Source organism: Rhinopithecus bieti, unplaced genomic scaffold (genome assembly GCF_001698545.2).
Source record: "Rhinopithecus bieti isolate Rb0 unplaced genomic scaffold, ASM169854v2 scaffold_70802, whole genome shotgun sequence".
Taxonomy (NCBI): Eukaryota; Metazoa; Chordata; class Mammalia; order Primates; family Cercopithecidae; genus Rhinopithecus; species Rhinopithecus bieti.
In genome coordinates, this window is record NW_016827192.1 from 17,367 (window position 1) to 36,208 (window position 18,842).

The following is an 18,842-nucleotide window of genomic DNA, read 5'->3' on the forward strand; positions in this document are numbered from 1 at the left end:
GGGAACTTCTGCGCCTCCTCCCCTGAGGGAGAAAACGTCCCAGACATTCGCGTCAAAGAAGTGTCTATTTTCCTCAACGCAGGGCACCCGTTCTAGGAATGTTTACATAAACACCGTAAACCTGCCTGGTACCACCATGAATGACGGTCACCAGAGCTAGTTTAAAAAGAAAGCAAAGAAACGCAAAACCCAAAACCCCATTCTCCACCGCAGAGGTACTCGTATGGGGCGCCCGCCCTCCCCCATAGTCAGAGGACGGAGGGGGCGTGGCCGAGCGCGCGGCACCCACGTGACCGCGGAGAGCTGCGCGCAGGCACGTCGCGCGATCTGCCGTCATATCAGCTTATGGCGCCGGTCGCTGATTGGTTGGCCGCTCCAGTCTCCCGGCGCCGGCTCGGCTCCTCCCCGCCCAGCCAGCTTGCTGGCTGCCCGCGGGCCAGGGCAGTCTGCAGAGCAGTGGAGTGCGGAGCGGCGGCGTACCGCTTCCAGGTGTGGACGGTGGGTGGGCGGGCGGCGAAGGAAGCGGAATGCACTTGAGCGGGCCGGGCCGGGAGGCTATGGAATAAAAAAGGCTGGAGAGACTTCAGCGTCCGGGACTCGGGTGGGCGAGGCGGAGGGTGTGCTCGGAGCTCGGATTTTCTCCGCGCTGTGGGAGGTTAGCGAGTGCCCTCTGGATGGCAGGCGTTGGGTGGGTGCTAGGAACGCGGTGGTGGTACGGATCCGAGTCCTGCGCCGAGTGAGGAGAGGCTGGCAGGTAGCCTGGCATCCCGAGGACTGGCGGCGAGGGCTGTGCCGAGGGACCTCGGGGCGTGGAGGGCTGCGCCACCTGGGAGTCCGGGCGGAGGGGCCTTCCGCTCGCAGCGGGAGGGATCGCGCGGCGGATGGGGAGGTCTGGACGTGAAAGAGCCGACCGTGGACGGGCTTGAAGAAAATGCAGTGTTTGATGTTGGGTGTTGCAGATCTCTTACTCAAGGGAAGTCTGGTCCGGCTGCTGAACACGAATGCTTTACTTTTCCCTTCGTTCTTGGAGGGTGTTTTTCTTTTAAGGGCCAAAGGAATCAGGCTGAAGAATTGGTCGGTATCAGAATTCCTGACCACTGCGGCGCAAGCCTCTGTTACTGCGGCGTAGTTAGGATGAAGGGACAGCAGTCTGGGTCTGAGGAGACTGAAAGGAAAAGGGAAATAATCTATTCCTTTAGCACCATAGAAGGAAAAATAATATATACTGCCGTCCGCGTGTTACAGCAGAGTAGATTTCGAGGTGGTATAAGTGAAGAAAAGACCTCAGTAGATAGGGTTTCCATACTGGAAAGTTTGTGGCAGCTCGGTACTTTGAGCTGAAAGCCTCTGCAAGTTGTCTTTATATCACTCTCATTTTTAAAGTTTCTAATGATTGATACCTAATAAGTAATAACTGATCCCTGATCATTTAGAGTGCTTTTCCATTCATGATGTGATGTAATTAATTAGCATGTGTGGTACTCAGAATTCCTCATCTGCATGTAAAACATCTTGAGAGATAACATAATGTGGTAGCAAAGAGAGCAGGTTGTGGAGTGTACATCCCAGCTGGTTTTTTTTTTGTACTGAACAAGTTATTTAAATACTCGGACCTCAGTTTCCCTATCTATAAAGGGGATGATAGAAGTACCTGTCTCATAGAGCTAAAAGGATTAGATGAGGTTATACAAAGATAACACCTGGTTCTCAGTAAATATTAGCTATTATTTTCTCAGAATTCCTCATCTGCATATAAAATATCTTGAGAGATAACACAATGTGGTAACAAAGAGAACAGGTTGTGGAATGTACATCCCAGCTGGTTTTTTTTGTACTGAACAAGTTATTTAAGTACTCTGACCTCAGTTTCCCTAACTATAAAGTGGGGGTCATAGAAGTACCTATCTCATTGAGTTATAAGGATTAGATGAGGTTATACAAAGAATACCTGGTTCTCAATAAATATTAGCTATTATTTTCTATACTTTTTAAGTAGAGCAAAAAGATAATGGTAGACTGAGTTGTTCTAAGTCTGATATTGTTATTATAACTGAGTTTTAAAAAGTTTCTTTAATTCTGCAAGGACAACGTATTTAAGTTTCTGTTTGAAGCAGTGGTACTCAATTTAGGGTCCTTGGGGACCCCTTCAGGGCTTATAACCCCTTAAAATTATATGAGTTTGTAGAAGCACTGAGAGTTTTTAAAAATTCAGGAGTTGACGACTTGAAGTAGTGGTGAAGAGGCAATAGAACTTGGCAGAAGTTCACGTACTTTGCAACCAGATTGTGTGTATTTGAATCCTAGCTCCAGCATTTACTTACTCTTATGACCCTATGCAAGTTACTTAAAATTTCTGTGCCCAGCTTCTTCATCTATAATACAATACTAGTACCTAAGTTTTGAGGCTTCTTGAAAGGGTTAAATTAGTTAATATACGTAAAATATTTAGATTACCTAGTATATAGTAAATATTACTATCAACTACTGTCAGTTATTTTTCAAACAAAAATCAAGTGACACCTATTTTATCTTCTATTGAAGTAATTTTGACTCATTTTTGACTGCCTTAACAGTGATAATCATACAGGTGTTATTTTATTGAGTACCTTTCTTGGGTCAACTGTCAAAAGACTACTTAGTCTCTAAACCTCACAGCAATCAAACATGTTTGTGTTCTTTTTGGTTGCACCTTACTATTCTAGGTATTGTATTGAATTAGGGCTACAGGGCACTGTAGGAAACATGTAGATTGATTCATCAGCTGTTAGCAACCTTTACTGATATAGCAATATCCTTTTCAATTATTAAATGTTTATGTTCTCTGATATTACTTAGTACCCTGTCCCTGTTGCACCACCTCCCTTGACAGTCTTCACCCTTATTTCTTCAGCTACTACCTGTATACTAACTAGGCTAGCTTTTGAGCTTCACGTTTATATTTACATGTGGCCTATTGCCTATATCTAAGATATAAGATGAGCCACAGATAATTAGATTTTAAGATCTACATTGAACCCATTGTGAACCCCAGATATCTGAGACAGGTCTCAGTCAATTTAGAAAGTTTATGTTGCCAAGGTTAAGGATGCACCCGTGACACAGCCTCACACAGCCTCGGAAGTCCTGACAACATGTGCCCAAGGTGCTGGGGGATACAGTTTGCTTTGATACATTTTAGGGAGACATGAGACATCAATCAGTATGTGTGAGATCTACATTGATTGGGTCTGGTAAGGTGGGACAACTCATAGTGGGGACTTCCAGTTTAGAAGTAGATAAGAGACAAAGGTTGCATTCTTTTGAATCCTTGATTAGCCTTCCACTGAATACACAATTTAGTCTGGCTCAGTGAATCTTCATTTTTACATAAACAATAGGGCAGAGGAAGCAATCAGATATGCATTTGTCTCAGCTGAGCCTCAGAGGGATGACTTTGAGTTCTGTCTGTTCTTTATCCACAAAGGAATTTTCTGAGGGCAAATTGTGAGGGAGGGATGTAGCTTCTTCTTCTTGTGGCTATCTTATTTAGGAATAAAGTGGGAGGCAGGTTTGCCTAACATAGTTTCCAGCTTGACTTTTCTCTTAGTGATTTTTGGAGTCCCAAGATTTATTTTCCGTTCATACCATCATTCCTTACCCACCCCCTATTCCTACCCTACCCACATCTGCTAGCTCTGCCAGTATTCCCTATTTCAATTACAATGACATCACATCACCATCTACTTAGACCTGCCAAAGTCTCACAGTCGCCCTAGATTTCTCTCTCACTTCCCAGCATCTGTGGGTTATCCAAATCCTATGGATGTTTTTACTTGAGAAATCTCTGCTGGCTAGTCTTAACAGCCACTGCCTGAGGTCAGGCTATCATTTTCTCTGGGTTAGTCTGCCACAGGAACAACCAAACTAGTCTCCCTGCTTGTCACTGATAACCCGTATTTCTTTTCTTTCCTTTTTTTATAGTGATGGAGTCTCGCTGTGTTGCCCAGGCTGGTCTTGAACTCCTGGCTTCAAGCGGTCCTCCTACCCCAGCCTCCCAAAGCGCTGGAAATAAGCATTAGCCACCTCATCTGGCCCAGTACTCCAGATTTCTAATGGAATGGTTTTTATGAAATATGGGTCTGAGTGTATCTTTTTCCTACCCAGAAATCTTAAGTGTCTCCCTATAGTGTGTGAGAGGAAGTCCAAACTCCCCAGCAGGACAGCAGATCCCTCCATGCGTCATCTAACACCAATCTCCTTTACAAGTCCATCCCCTAACATGTTTTTCCCTCTGCTCCACCCCATCACCCTGTCTAACACCCACCAGCCACACGGAGTGAGCCATGAATGCATCATGTTCTTCCCTTGCTTTGCAGTTGTGACTTCTCTTTGGAATGGCTATCCCTAACCTTTTCTTTCTGGTGATATCCTTCAAAGTCCAAATCTAATATCATAGTCACTAGGAAGCCTTTTACCATAAGCTGAGGTAGTTGTGTTGTGTTTTCTGATTTCATAGAATTTGCATATATATCTGTATTGCAGGACGTGTCCTGTTGATAGAATTGTGTCTGTAGTTGCCTTACCTTTAAGACTGATTTAGACCGTCTTTTTAATGTTTATATGCTCATTACCTAGTGCAGTGCTTAACACTTAAGTTCTTATTTGAATGAATTAACATGGCGTGTATGATAAGGAGTATGTGCTAATATCTGGCATTTGGTGCTAATGAAATTTTTCCTTCCCTGACAAAGTGAGGAAATGTTTATAATTCATGTCATAAACAAAGGGCCAAACTCCCTAATATATAAGGAGCTTCTAGAGTTTGACTTTTTTATAAAGATACTAAAACCCAGTGGGAAAATGGGCAAAGGATAAAACAGATAAACACAGGAAAAAAAAGTATAAATTATTCTAAATATATTGAATGATGCTCAGCTTTACTCATAATAAGGTAAATGCAAATTAAGTATACCCGAGATAGCCCTTCTTTCCTGATGAATATGTGAAAGTTTGATGATATCCCCTGCTAGTAAGATTGTAGAGAAATAGGTAAGGTACTGTCCTACATCGTTTGAGGACTATGAAGTCGTTGTAACCCTTATGGAGAGTGATTTAGCAATATTTACCAAGTTATGAGTGTGTTACTCTTTGGCTCAGCTCTTCTGCTTTTAGAAATCTGCCTAATGAGGGCCTGTCATTGCAGCATTATTTGTAATAGCAAAAAATTGGAACCTATCCACATATCTAGATATGTGTTAAGTAAACACCTATATAACACTGAATTAGACATAATTCAGTTGAGCTCACAGAAAGGGACACAGGTCCATAGTCCCTAGTCACAATTTGGAAGTCTAGAAAGCTCTGAAAAAACAAAAAGTTGTCTTCTTTTTTGCTTTAAGTTCAGCTCCCAAACTCATTTGATGATCAATTCTGACTCCATCTGACTGAGGTGCCATTGTGTCTTGGCACCCCTACCAGGTATTTCTGGTGTTTTTTATTGTTTTGTTACTTTAAGTTTCATGTGGCAGTGTGGGAACTACCACCTCATGTGACTTAAAGAATAGAAAAACAGATTGCGGATGTTTTATAGTGGTAGTAAGGACTAAGAATTGATGAAAACTAGGGAGACATTGCACAGGACCACAAATGAAGATTCTAACTGTGTTTTGGTTAAGTGGATTTCACAACAGGAAGTAAACAGAGACCACTGATTGCTTTGTTGATCATGAAAAAAGCTGTCATGTGTGAAGAACTGCTACTGAAGGATGTATGTTAGTATTAACAAGGAAGAATTCAGAAATTTAGGAAACAGTGTGGTGAAAAATACCTAAAAGTAAGGCAAGAGTCAACTGAAAATTTACTTTCTAGACAGCTCTGTTACCCATTCTCCTCAACCGTATATTATAGTTTTTAATCATTTACTTTTACCTCACTGTGAGCAGAATACAACCTTTTCCTTTGGGTCTTGCTCTGTTGCCCAGGCTGGAGTGCAGTGGCACGATCATGGCTCACTGCAGCCTTGAACTCCTTAAGCAATCCTCCCACCTTAGCCTCCTGAGGGTAGCTGGGACCACAGGGCTATGCTACCATGCCCAGCTAATTTTTATATGTGTTGTAGAGACGGGATTTCACTGTATTGCTCAGGCTCAAGGAATAAGCCTACCTCCCAAAGCACTGGTATTACAGTCATGAGCCACCACGCCCGGCCAGAATACGATCTTTTTCTCCAAGGAGTGTTACGCTCTGGGAAAGAGCAAGTATATTGCTTGCACAGTTAAGGGAGGCCTAGGAATCAAAACTTCTTTTAAGAGTTCAGTTGTAAAGATCCTGTTTTCAAAATGACTTAATGCTTGAAATGATGATAAATCAGCAATAATAAATTTTTAGCTGACAATGAGGTTTGAAAATGAACTTGTAGATATTTTGAAATTTTCTATCACGAATGAAGTGATGATACATAATGTCTTTAAAATTATACCATACATTTAATGGCCAAAACCATAGATAGGTCAGGAGAAGCTGATGTTGACGAAATGCTGAACATTAATCATGATGCTTCCGTTAGGCATTTCTTGGGTGATGGGGAAATTGCTGAAAGGTTTCTGAATGCACCTAAGTGTCACGTGTCCATGTGAAGCGACCACCAGACAGCCTTTGTGTGAGCAATAAAGCTTTAATCACCTGGGTGCAGGCAGGCTGAGTCCACAGAGAGTCAGCAAAGGGAGTTAGGGGTGGGGCAGTTTTGTAGGATTTCGGTAGGTAGTGGAAAATTACAGTCAAAGGGGATTGTTCTCTTGTGGGTCACAAGGTGCTCAGTAGGGGAGCTTCTGAGCCAGGAGAAGGAATGTCACGTGGTAATGTCATCAGTTAAGGCAGGACTTGGCCATTTTCACTTCTTTTGTGATTCTTAGTTGCTTCGGGCCATCTGGATGTACAGTGCAGACTAGGTCAATTGAGATTAAACAACTGGGAAGAGAAATATGAACAGACTTGGGGACACCATCACGCATTTCCACATAAGCATAATGAGAGTCCCAAAAGGAGAAGATTTAAGAAAGTGGCCCTAGACTCACCAGATTTGATGAAAAACTTTACACATCCAAGAAGCTCAACAGTATAGGGTTGGGGTTTCTTTTTGGGGTGCTGAAAATGTTCTGAAACTCGATAGTGGTAATGATTGCATAGCTCTAAGAATATGCTAAAAAACTAGTCAATCATATACTTTAAAATAGTGAATTTTATGGTATGTGAATTGTATCTCAATAAACCTGTTTCATTAAAAACAAAAAAAGGAGGAGCATGATCTTTATGTAGGGATGGAAAGATCTCCAAGATATATATATACAGTTAAGAAAAAGAAACTTCACAGTGTATATAGTATGCCACATTTTGTAAGGAAGGAGAGAAAAATCTGTTGTTCCATCTTACATTAACACTGTAAGGATTCTCAGGAAACTAATAGATATGGTCACTCAGAGGTGGAAATGAAATGACGGTGTGGTTTACAGTGACGTGGATGGAAGCGAGGCTTTGTATTGTATATCTTTTCCTATCGGTTTCTCATTTTGAACTATATGCGTATTATTTTTTAAGAAACTTTCTTAAATCCCTGTGGGAATTTAGTGGAGAAATCTCATAGGGAATCTAGTGAAGGAAATAGGCTACAAGGAAGTAAATCAGTATTTTCAGAATTTTCCTTACCTATGGGCTATTTTATTTCATAAATTGGTGTTTAGTAACATGGCCCAGTATGTAGGAGAGAAAGGCCATTTGAACACCTGAAATCTATTTGGGTAGGCAATTTGCAGATAGGCTTCTTGTTCAAAAATTTCAGTTCTAAGTGACAGAGGTATTTTAGATGCTGACCACATCTTCTTGTGCGAACAATGCAATGAGGAATGAGTGAGTCAATCGTAAATGATAGATTCCATAGTCAGATCACAAAAGCTGACCATAATATCACCGAACTGTATTGTAACAGGACCATGAGTATAGAATGTACTTAAATATGTACTGAACTGACTAATGTGTTTTAGAGTTTAGGCATCTGAAACAGGAGTTGGCAAACTATCTAAATGGCCAGGTAGTAAATGCCTTTGGTTCAATGGGCTGTACTGTCTCTGTTGCAGTGATACAAGCCCACCTTTGTAGCAGAAAAGCAGCCACGGACAGTATGTAAACATCTGGGTGTAGCTGTGTTCCATAAAGATTTTTACAAAGCAGGCTCTGAGTTTGGCCTGTGGGCTGCAATTTACCAACTCCTGATCTGGAATATTGATTAGACGTGTAGAGAAATAAATGTATTCTAGTTCTTAACACCAAGAATACATCTTCCTTTGTTCTGTCAATGGGAGTGTCAGAAGAACAGATAGATAGTCCCAATTCTATGGTTGTGGTGGCAGCATGGAAATCTTCTAGGGAATTTATCTTACGTGTCAGCGCTGAAGCAAAAATCTCTGAAGTATGAGTCCTTGAAGGAGAGAGATGCAGCTGAAACTTGTAGCTGAAAGAGGAAACTATTTTTCTGAGTACCTAGTCCCCTGCATTCCCATCTTTACTACTTGCCGTGCTGCCATAGGACGCACTAGGAAAGGACACAGAAATGGAATTGGATCTGGGGTTGTGCCGCTTAGCAGCTTGATGACCTTCCCTTGGCCTCAGTTTTTCTCTGACTGAACTTTAGTATCCCCATGCATAATATGAAGAAATTGGACTAGAGATGGCATCTAAGGTCCCCTCTGGCTCTAAAGATGGCATGTAGGGGATTCTGATAGCAGCAGATGTACTACATATGATTGTTCTTAAATCAGGAACTTGAGATAGAGTGTTTCTGAAAATTTTGCCTGGAAAATATAGACATGGTAACTAATTGTTGCACATGCTTATCTTTTAGGGGCTAAGTGATGGATCTTGTACTCAGTGTTGCAGATTACTATTTTTTTACACCATACGTATATCCAGCCACATGGCCAGAAGATGACATCTTCCGACAAACTATTAGTCTTCTGATTGTAACAAATGTTGGTGCTTACATCCTTTATTTCTTCTGTGCAACATTGAGCTATTATTTTGTCTTTGATCATGCATTAATGAAACATCCACAATTTTTAAAGGTAAGAATTTTTTTTACCCATTTTCTAACTATTAAAGTAAAAATAACAATGTTTCTGAGATTTTTAGATTGAGCTGATTATGTGTAACCATTAAATAAAATTTTGGAGACCAACCACAAATGGGTTAGATATTTTCATTTTAACAAAACTGTAAGTCTAGTATCTTATATTGTTAGATGCATATTGGAGCATTTTTATGCTGATATTGATGAGTAAATGCATACATTTATGTCATTATTTTAATATGATTTTCACAAACTGAAATTTTTTTTTTTTTTTACCATGTTTTGTTTTTTGGCTAGATAGGGGATTCAAACTCAGTAGTTTGAAGTTGTTTACAATCATTTTTAAATTTCAGTTGTTTGTACTTGTCGGTGACTCCAGGGACTGAACAGCAAAAAGAAAAAATAGAGGATTGGGGATGGAAGTTAATTAGGAAAGAAACGATTATTCCATAAATAGAAGTTTAGAATGCAGATTTTGGAGGAAGGAAAAAAGGTTTCAGAATTTAAAATACTTACTGCATTTTCTCAGTACAAAAGGAATGATTTTCTTACCTACCTATTTTCAAGTTTTCAAAATTTTAATAGAAACAGTTTGGAGGTAAGCCCCTTCATGTAAAAGAGATTTTAAAAATCCAGTCCGGAACAGTTTTACGCTTGTTTTGTTTAACATGGATTTTGTGATTTTAAGTATTGGAAATTTCACTTTCAGAATCAAGTCCGTCGAGAGATTAAGTTTACTGTCCAGGCATTGCCATTGATAAGTATTTTTACTGTTCCACTGTTCCTGTTGGAGATAAGAGGTTACAGCAAATTACATGATGACCTAGGAGAGTTTCCATATGGTAAGTAAATAACACAAGTGTCAGGAACATAATAGTCTAAGCACAGGTTAGTTTTCTTAAAAAAAAAACAAATCTGCCTCTTTTTTTTTTTATCTTTTAAAATAATTACAAATTATTCGATTGTTTTCCATGTTCTATTTTCATGTGTTCATGTCTTGCCACATGTGCGTTTCTTTAGTTTTTCCATCAATCTAAAAGTCTGTTGTAGATGAGATTGTGTCTGGCCGAAGATTGGAGTGATCAGATGGGTCCTTGCATTTGTTTTCTATTAATTATTGAATTCAACCTTCTAAAAAAAACTTGAGTAGCTTATGATAATTGCTGAAAGTTAAAAACTACAGAGTTTTTAAATCCATTATCCTACTTCTTAGAAACTAACTCTTCTGGCATACGACCACCCACTTTTCTGCGCCTGTATACTTCATTGTTTACATTACACAAATGAAGTCCTGAGGTGCATAGTGGTATGGGCTCTGCATTTTGTTTCTCTTAGCAACTTACATGGTTGTATTTTCATGTCAAAAAATCTTGAGATTATGTAATAGTACTGTGTGGATATTCATAAGTTATGTAAATGATACCTAATTGTTAGACCTTCAGATTGTTACCTACTATAAGTATAAATAGTCCTGTAGTGACTAAACTTTTGTGAAATTTTGAAACTTTTTCAAGACACATTTCTAGGATCTAGTATGTGAAAAACAATCATAGTATTTATTGAAGGCTGATAATGTGTCAGTGACAGTTCTCAGCTCTTCACAAGAATCAGTGCATTGTTTTCCTACAATTCTATGAGATAGATACTATCACTATGCTCCTTTTATAGGTGAGTCAATGAGGTGTACAGAGAGTTTCAGTAACGAGTAGGTGGTAGATCTGAGACTTGGACTCACGCTTGCTGGCACCCTGCTCTTTAAGAAGTCAGTTATTGCTGGGCGCAGTGGCTCAAGCCTGTAATCCCAGCACTTTGGGAGGCCGAGGCAGGCGGATCATGAGGTCAGGAGTTTGAGACCATCCTGGCCCACATGGTGAAACCCCATCTGTACTAAAATACAAAAAATTAGCGGGGTGTGGTGGTGCACACCTGTAGTCCCAGCTACTCGGGAGGGTGAGGCAGGGGAATCCCTTGAACCCAGGAGGCAGAGATTGTACTCCACTGCACTCCAGCCTGGGCGACAGAGCAAGACTCTGTCTCAAAAAAAAAAAAAAAAAAAGTTATTTAGAAGATGGGACAAAAAAAATTATATACTGGGGTACTGAATTGGCTGGGCTTTGAAAAATGGATATGATTATGAGTAAAAATAAAGGGAGAGAGGGCATTTTAGGTTCTTGAACCCCTATGAGGAAAGGTACAGGTACAGAGGTAAGACCTCCAAGATAGTGGGAAGATATTGAGTAAACCTGCCCGGTTAGAGCAGGAATACAGGATTGATGAGGTTGGAAAGATCCGAAAGGGTTGGAGTACGGAATAAATGCTAAATTTAAAGTATTTAGTGGGAAGTAAATTTTAAGCAGGGAGATAATGTGTAAAGATGGGTTTTAGGAAGATTAATATGAAGGAAGTGATGATTCCCAGAGATTTAAATAATAAAGATGTCTTAGGAGTATCCTGTCTCATAAATATCTTCATAGTTTAATTAAGAAGTACTTTAGGTAGAACGTTTCAAGTACTTATAAGAGGGAAATGAGGAAATGACCAGATTCCAGGAAGCCAGGAGAGATTAGTTTATAATATATTGAATTAGCTGAAATAGATCGTTTATAGTGTTTGAGTCTAGGATCCCATTTTACACTTAGATGTACATGTGAAAAGTGAACTCTAATCCTAGGAGCTGAGTTTTGATTCTTCTGTTTCCCGTTTTCTTTTCTAGGATTGTTTGAACTCATCATTAGTATCATATCTTTCCTCTTTTTCACTGACATGTTCATCTACTGGATTCACAGAGGCCTTCATCATAGACTGGTGTATAAGGTAAAGTCATTTGTGGGGAAAAGAGAAAAAAAGGTTACACATTTCAGCAATGTATGGTTATAAATTCCATTCTCTATTTCCAAGAATTTCCTCTAACCATATTAAATGTCTAGCCATAATCATAACAGGTACAGAGTGCATTTTGTTCATATTCTTTATGGGTCTAAGGGGCTGTCTTAAAGTTCTTCTGTTCTGGCAACAGGTACACATAAACTTACAGAGAGAAAAATAGACATTAGGGACTCCGGAAGGTGGGAGGATGGGAGAGGAGTGAGGGATGAGACCCTCCTTGTTGGGTACAGTGTGCATTATTCAGGTGCTGGGTACACTAAAAGCCAGACTTCACCACTATACAGTATATCCATGGAACACCACTGCATTTGTACCCGTAAATCCATATAAAATTATACTGTTTTAGGGCAAAGAAGGACATTTTATAGAATAAATAATTTTGCTGATTTCTACAGGATATGTTAGGTCGTTTCCAACATGAGTTGAGAAGCTAAGTTGAATGTTGCGTGGGGTAAGGTTTGCAGTGCTAATTGTGTCCTTTTCTTCTGTAGCGCCTACATAAACCTCACCATACTTGGAAGATTCCTACTCCATTTGCAAGTCATGCTTTTCACCCTATTGATGGCTTTCTTCAGAGTCTACCTTACCATATATACCCTTTTATCTTTCCGTTACACAAGATGGTTTATTTAGGTCTGTACATCTTGGTTAATATCTGGACAATTTCCATTCATGATGGTGATTTTCGTGTCCCCCAAATCTTACAGCCATTTATTAATGGCTCAGCTCATCATACAGACCATCATATGTTCTTTGACTATAATTATGGACAATATTTCACTTTGTGGGATAGGATTGGAGGCTCATTCAAAAATCCTTCCTCCTTTGAGGGAAAGGGACCACTCAATTATGTGAAGGAGATGACAGAGGGAAAGTACAGCAGCCATGCAGGGAATGGTTGTAAGAATGAAAAATTATTCAATGGAGAGTTTACAAAGACTGAATAGATTATTGCCCAGTTATTCCTAAGTAAGGACAAAGAAGGAAATATCATATTTCTTTTTTTAATAAGGAAAAAATAATCTCCATACAGCAAGATACATAGTAAGCAAATGGTATCATTTGGAAATCAGCGTTGTGGGCACTGCTGAGGAATGATCATAGTGGCAGTCCAGGAGAAGATGCGGTGAACATCAGGATTTTAATCTTATGCTTAAAATGCCAGATGTTGTTCATTTGTATCTTTCTAGCAGCAGATCTGTAGTTTGTGTAGCCTCAACAACAATTAGAAATAAGATAGAGAATAAATTATTGAGGGGACTAGGCTATATGCATTTGCCTTAATCCACTCATTTTTATTAAGAATCATCGTGCTTAATACCAAGACTAAGCACCGTAACCAAGAAATACTAATATAAAGATTGTTTCTTGTTTCAGGAACGGTTAATTCTTCAATGTTGGTTTGATAATGATAACTTGTAGTACTCTATTCAAGTCAAAACATCAGTGTGGAAAAAAATTCGGATACTTTAGCAGCTATGTAACTGACCTAATTGATGGCAGGTGTAATAAGACTATCGTCTTCCTACACATAGGAGGCTCATTCTCTGGGCACACTGTCAACTGTTACATTTTACTGATTAATAAATAAATTGGAATTTTAAAATACCGATATCACCATGATTTAATCCAGATCTGGTATTATGTAACTAAACATGGTGGTGATTATTATTTAAAACCATTATTTAATAAGAGTAAAAATATGTGAATCTGGGTATATTTTTAAAAAAAATTTGATGCCCAGATGATATATTAGGCACTACTGATTTTTTAATTAAATTGATGGACTACGCTTTTGATGTTTCAAAGTTACAAACCTGTGATTTTTTTGTAAAGGAAATAATTGCCAAATACCCATTGCTGACGATTAGTTTTAAAATCTTATTCCTCCTCTTCTCCCTCACTTTTCCCTACTTCGTCTGCAAAAAGATTTGACAAATACTTTCATAAGGAAATGTGTGTTGTAACATAAATATATGGCAAAAACATAGTTTGTAAAGGCATTCTATAAGCTATTTATGTAAAATCAATAAAAGTTGATCATTATAATTAAACTGTATCAGTTAAATATTAGAGCAGCACAGAGTATTCTTTGTACAGATTTTGTCAAACTGAAGCCACAGAAATGATATGGATTGTTAAATGTGTTTCAGAACATCCCCAGATACTCAGTGTCACGGGGAGAAAGAAGTGGGTACCACATGCTGTTTATATTTCACATTTTAACTAGATTTGAGTGTTTTAGCAAGAAATCGGTCATAAAAATCTCATGTCTGGGATCCAGAAGAAAATGTCTTTAATCTATGTGTTATTGTCACAATGTCATCTTCTTTAAATGTACCAATTAGTATTTTGTAATGGGCAAATGTTATTTAATACTTTTCACTAATCCCACTTGCCCCCGGTGCTCCACCTTGCCTAAGAAAAGGAAATTAAGGAGAAGTAAACTTTATTTCCTAATATAATGACAGCTGATATTTATTGAGCTTTTCCTCTTTGCCCGGAGACTAGGACCCAAAGAAGTTAAGTCACTATTCCAAGGTTTATTTCTCTCTCATATAATGTCCCATGCGGATGTTTGTGGTCAGTGGACAGCTTTCCACCTAGTCATTCTGCGACCCAGGCTCCTTCCTCTTGGGGCTCTGCCTTTCTCTCAGTCCATAGAACCCTCTTTGTTGAAGGAGCGCATAGGAAAAGAAGGAAAAGTCTGCGTGGCAAATGTTCACGGGTGAGGCCTGGAAGTGGTGCAGATCTCTTCTGCCCATGTTCCTTTGGACAGACCTCAGTCACATGGCCCACCTAGAGAGATTCTGGCAAGTGTGTCCAGCTGTGTGCCTGGGAGGAAGGGGCACCATTTTCTTGAGCAGCTGGCCTGTTTGCCTTGTTTGTGGTGTTTATTTCCCTCTTCTTGACGTTGAAACGGTGAAGGAGCCATGAAGTATTTCAGGTTATCCACATGCTAATCATCTCAGTGTCTTTAATTCTATAACTCCAGTTATGAGTGTTAAAGCTTCCTCTAGATTCTTATTCCTGTATAGCTAATAGAGAAGAAAGGACAGCTTCCTGTGGGGAAGACAAAGGCTTCCTCATAGGTGTTAGGAATAATCAAACTTGCCTCTGCCCTTTCACCCATCTCAAATTCTGGTCTCTTAAAGCAGCGTTATGTTAAGTAGTCCTAACATTTTAATATACACTACTGCCACATTCTCCTCTTTTCTCTTAGAGGAAGTCAGAGAATATTCATGGAAGTGAGGACCCAAATTACCTTCTACAGGTGACTCTGAAACCTTTTATAGTTACAAGACGGAAAGTGAAAATCAAGGTTACGTTTTCTACTTTTCGTGGTAGAAATTGAGAAGTGGGTGGATATGGTTCGACAAGACCTTTCAGAAACCCAGAGACTGAGTCTTTGTCTTCCTTCCTGTCTCTGCAATACCGAGTGAATTTCCTCATTCCTCTGTATCATGTTTTCCTCCCATCTTCTAGGGGACGGATTTGGAAGAGAATTACACAAGTTCAGTTTTTGGATTCATGGAGTTTACAGTGTATGCAGGTTATTTATGTAGAGAGGAGGTCTGGGAGAAAGATGGAAACTATAGGGAGGTGACTGAGAACAAATCTATTTGGGATTAACCCAGATAGAAGAAAAGTTTGAAACCATGAGATTGCCACAGAGAACATGAAGAAAGATACTCAAAGACACTAACGAACTTGAGGGGTGCAGTGGTGTGAATGTGTCCTCCCAAATTCATGTGTGGAAATATGTTCGCCAGTGAGATAGGATGTAGAGGTGGGGCCTTGAGGAAGTGATTAAGTCATGAGGGCTCTGAAATTAATGATTTGAAAAGCAGTGTGAGGCAACTGGTGAGCTCTTCTGTCCCTTCTAATGTGAAGACCCAGTAACAGGGTACCATCTTGAAAGCAGAAACCGGGAACTCAGCTAACACCAAACCCACTGGTGCTTAAGCATGACTTCCCAGCCTCCAGAGCTGTCAGAAAATCAATTTCTGTTATTTATAGATGACCCAGTTGAAGATACTTTGTTAAAGCAGTACGAATGGACTAAGACAAGGGGGAGGAAACTTCCATTCCTGATCTTCCCAGCTTCTTCAAATTCATGACACTTGAATGACAGCCTTATTTCAGCACTTAACAGCTATCACCTATTACTTTTATGTGCGTCTTACCTATTTTAGATGCCAGATTCCTTGGAAGTAGAGACTGTGTCTGAATCATCTTTGTATTAAACCACTCATCCTTAAAAAATGCCCAAGACGTGGTTAAAGTTCAATAAATACTTTGTTGAATTTATTAATAAAATGGCAGAAATGTCATTCTCTTCAATATATGTTTAATAAATCCCTGATAGGTGCCAAGCACTGCACTAGGTACAAATTTCTCTTCTGATGCTGTCTTTTTAGCCAACAGTTTTCTTTCTCATTTATTCATTAGCTGACATTTGCTGAGTGCCTTGGAGGGGTCAAAAGGGGAAGTAATGAGAAATCAAACATGGTCCCTTCATCAAAGATAAACTTTTTTTTTTTTTGGTCAAAGTCATAACCGTTTGGAAACAAAACCCACCAGTACCCCAGATTTTGACCACAGATGAATCAGTAATACAAGAACTGGTTAGAGAGTTGAATGAATCTGTATACTCAGCACTTAGCACTCTGGGTAAAAGAAAAAAGATCCTCAAAGATATTAGTTGGTTACATCAAGAAAGGGCAAACCTGGGAGGTTAATCTATAACTTCACCTCAGAGGAACAGGAACTTCGGAGATAAACAGGGCTCTGCCACTTGCAAGTTGCACAATCCTGGTTTCTCCATCTGTAAATTGATTAAAACGCTGCCTATCTAATAAGATTAAATAAGTTAGAAGCATTCCGTTAAATGTCATCTGAAGCTGTTGTTCATGTAAATTGTGCTTGATGCTTTTTCTTTCTAGATTCAGTGATTATTGTCATTATACCTCAATAGGCCCTCAATAGAAATCAGTTGCAGAGGGCAGAAGCCTAGATATTTTCACCTTAAAATTGGAGGGTGAAAGACATTGAGGTGAAGTAGAGATAGAGGGTACAGAGAAAAATCGTATAACTCAGGTTAACATTATTTACTGTAAGTTATCTTTGTAAGAGAGGTAAAATACATACATTTTGTGTTGTTACCTGATTTCATTTAAAAAACACATCACTTTGTGTGTTTTTATATTGCTATAAACCATAAGGCCAGTCTACAAGGTTTGCAGATAAAATAGAAACATACCTTCCTTGAAAAGCAGAATAAATTTCTCAAAAAAGGCAGGAAGGAAGTGTTTGAACCATGCGTCAACAAGCTTTACTGTCAAAGCAGGCTTTTGGTATGGAAAGAAAAATACTTATAAATACTTGTTTTAATATTTGCTTTATTAAAATACATTTAAAATATAGCATTTTTAAATCTCTAAGTTCAACTTGAAGACATCATAAGAACAGTAAATTTGATAAAAATGAGAATTTACATTCCCATTTAACAATTTGCAAATTCCAATTATCCTGAACATTTAATACCACTTACATATTTTATTAATCACATTTTCTTAAACATTTGATAAGAGATTTAATATTTTGATCCAACTACCAAAAAGGCAGACTTGTGTACTTGACAGATTTTTCTAAACACTTGACAACTCACTATTCAAACATAAACACAAAATAGCATATCAAAAGTTAATCACTCAGTTGGAAAACATTCATACCATAGGCTTTTGTTCATTTCTTGAATAATTGTTATATCTCCCTCTTTTAGACTGCAATGAGCTATAATTGCACTACTGCACTCCATGCTGGGTGACAGAGCAAGACGCTCTCTCTAAAAATAAACATATGTTTATATATAAGTGTCTTCCTCTATTATAATTTAACTGATTAAGCCATTTATTTAGATGGAAACTTGGCCCCCGACGTGTGCCATGAAACAAGTAGAAACCTAGAAATTTAGTGCATATTCAAATATTCAGACAGACACTGGTGTGGTGACTTTTGTCTATCCCTTCATTGGGACGTTTTTTCTTTCTGATCAACTTAATGAAAGTATAATTTACTATAATTAAGTGTAGCCATTTTTACTGTAGAGTTCAGTGATCTTTGATGAATGTGTATACCCATGTAACCACCACCTACCATCAAAGTAAAGAACATTTTCTTACCAGAATAAATTTCCTCTCCCTTTGCAGTCATTCTCCCCAGCCCTAGGTCACCACTGATCCACCTTCTGTTACTGGTAGGTTAGTTTTCTTCCCTGATTTAGAATTTCATATAAATTAAATCAGATAGTATATACTCTTACGTTTAGTTTCTTTAGCTTAGCATGTTTAGAGATACATGCTGTTGTGTATGTCTGTAGCTTTTTGTTTTTATTGCTGGCTGGTATTTCATTGTAATATACCACAATTGGTTTATGTATTTGCTGATGGATATTTGTGTTATTTCTGGTGTGGGATTATTAATAAAGTTGCTACAAACATTTGTGTACAAGTTTTTGTGTGGATATATGTTATTTCTCTTTGGTAAATATCTATTAGATTTGCTGGGTCATAGGGAAGAGACATATATGTATATGTTTAATTTTATAAAACACTGTGAAACTATTTTCCAAAGTGGTTGTACCATTTTACCCTCCTGTTCCCAATGATGAGAATTCCATTTTTCCCACATGTTCACTAACAGTATTGTCAGTCCTTTTTTGTAACCATTCTAGTGGATGTGAGGTAGTGTCCCAGTGTGGCTTAATTTGCATTTTCCTGTGACTAATGATGTTAAGCACCTTTTCTTTTTTTTTTTTTTTCTTTTCAAACTTTTATATCTTTTGTAAAGTATCTGT

General features: G+C 38.7%; 1 protein-coding gene across 1 annotated transcript; it reads left to right on the plus strand.

Moving 5' to 3' along the window:
* The first annotated feature begins 391 nt into the window (after positions 1–391).
* Positions 392–18,496, plus strand: SC5D (sterol-C5-desaturase). The gene is made up of 5 exons (XM_017863727.1): positions 392–489; positions 8,873–9,092; positions 9,807–9,939; positions 11,811–11,911; positions 12,475–18,496. The coding sequence occupies exons 2-5, from the start codon at positions 8,883–8,885 to the stop codon at positions 12,928–12,930; spliced, it is 900 nt and encodes a 299-aa protein (XP_017719216.1). The 5' UTR covers positions 392–489; positions 8,873–8,882; the 3' UTR covers positions 12,931–18,496.
* Positions 18,497–18,842: the final 346 nt, after the last annotated feature.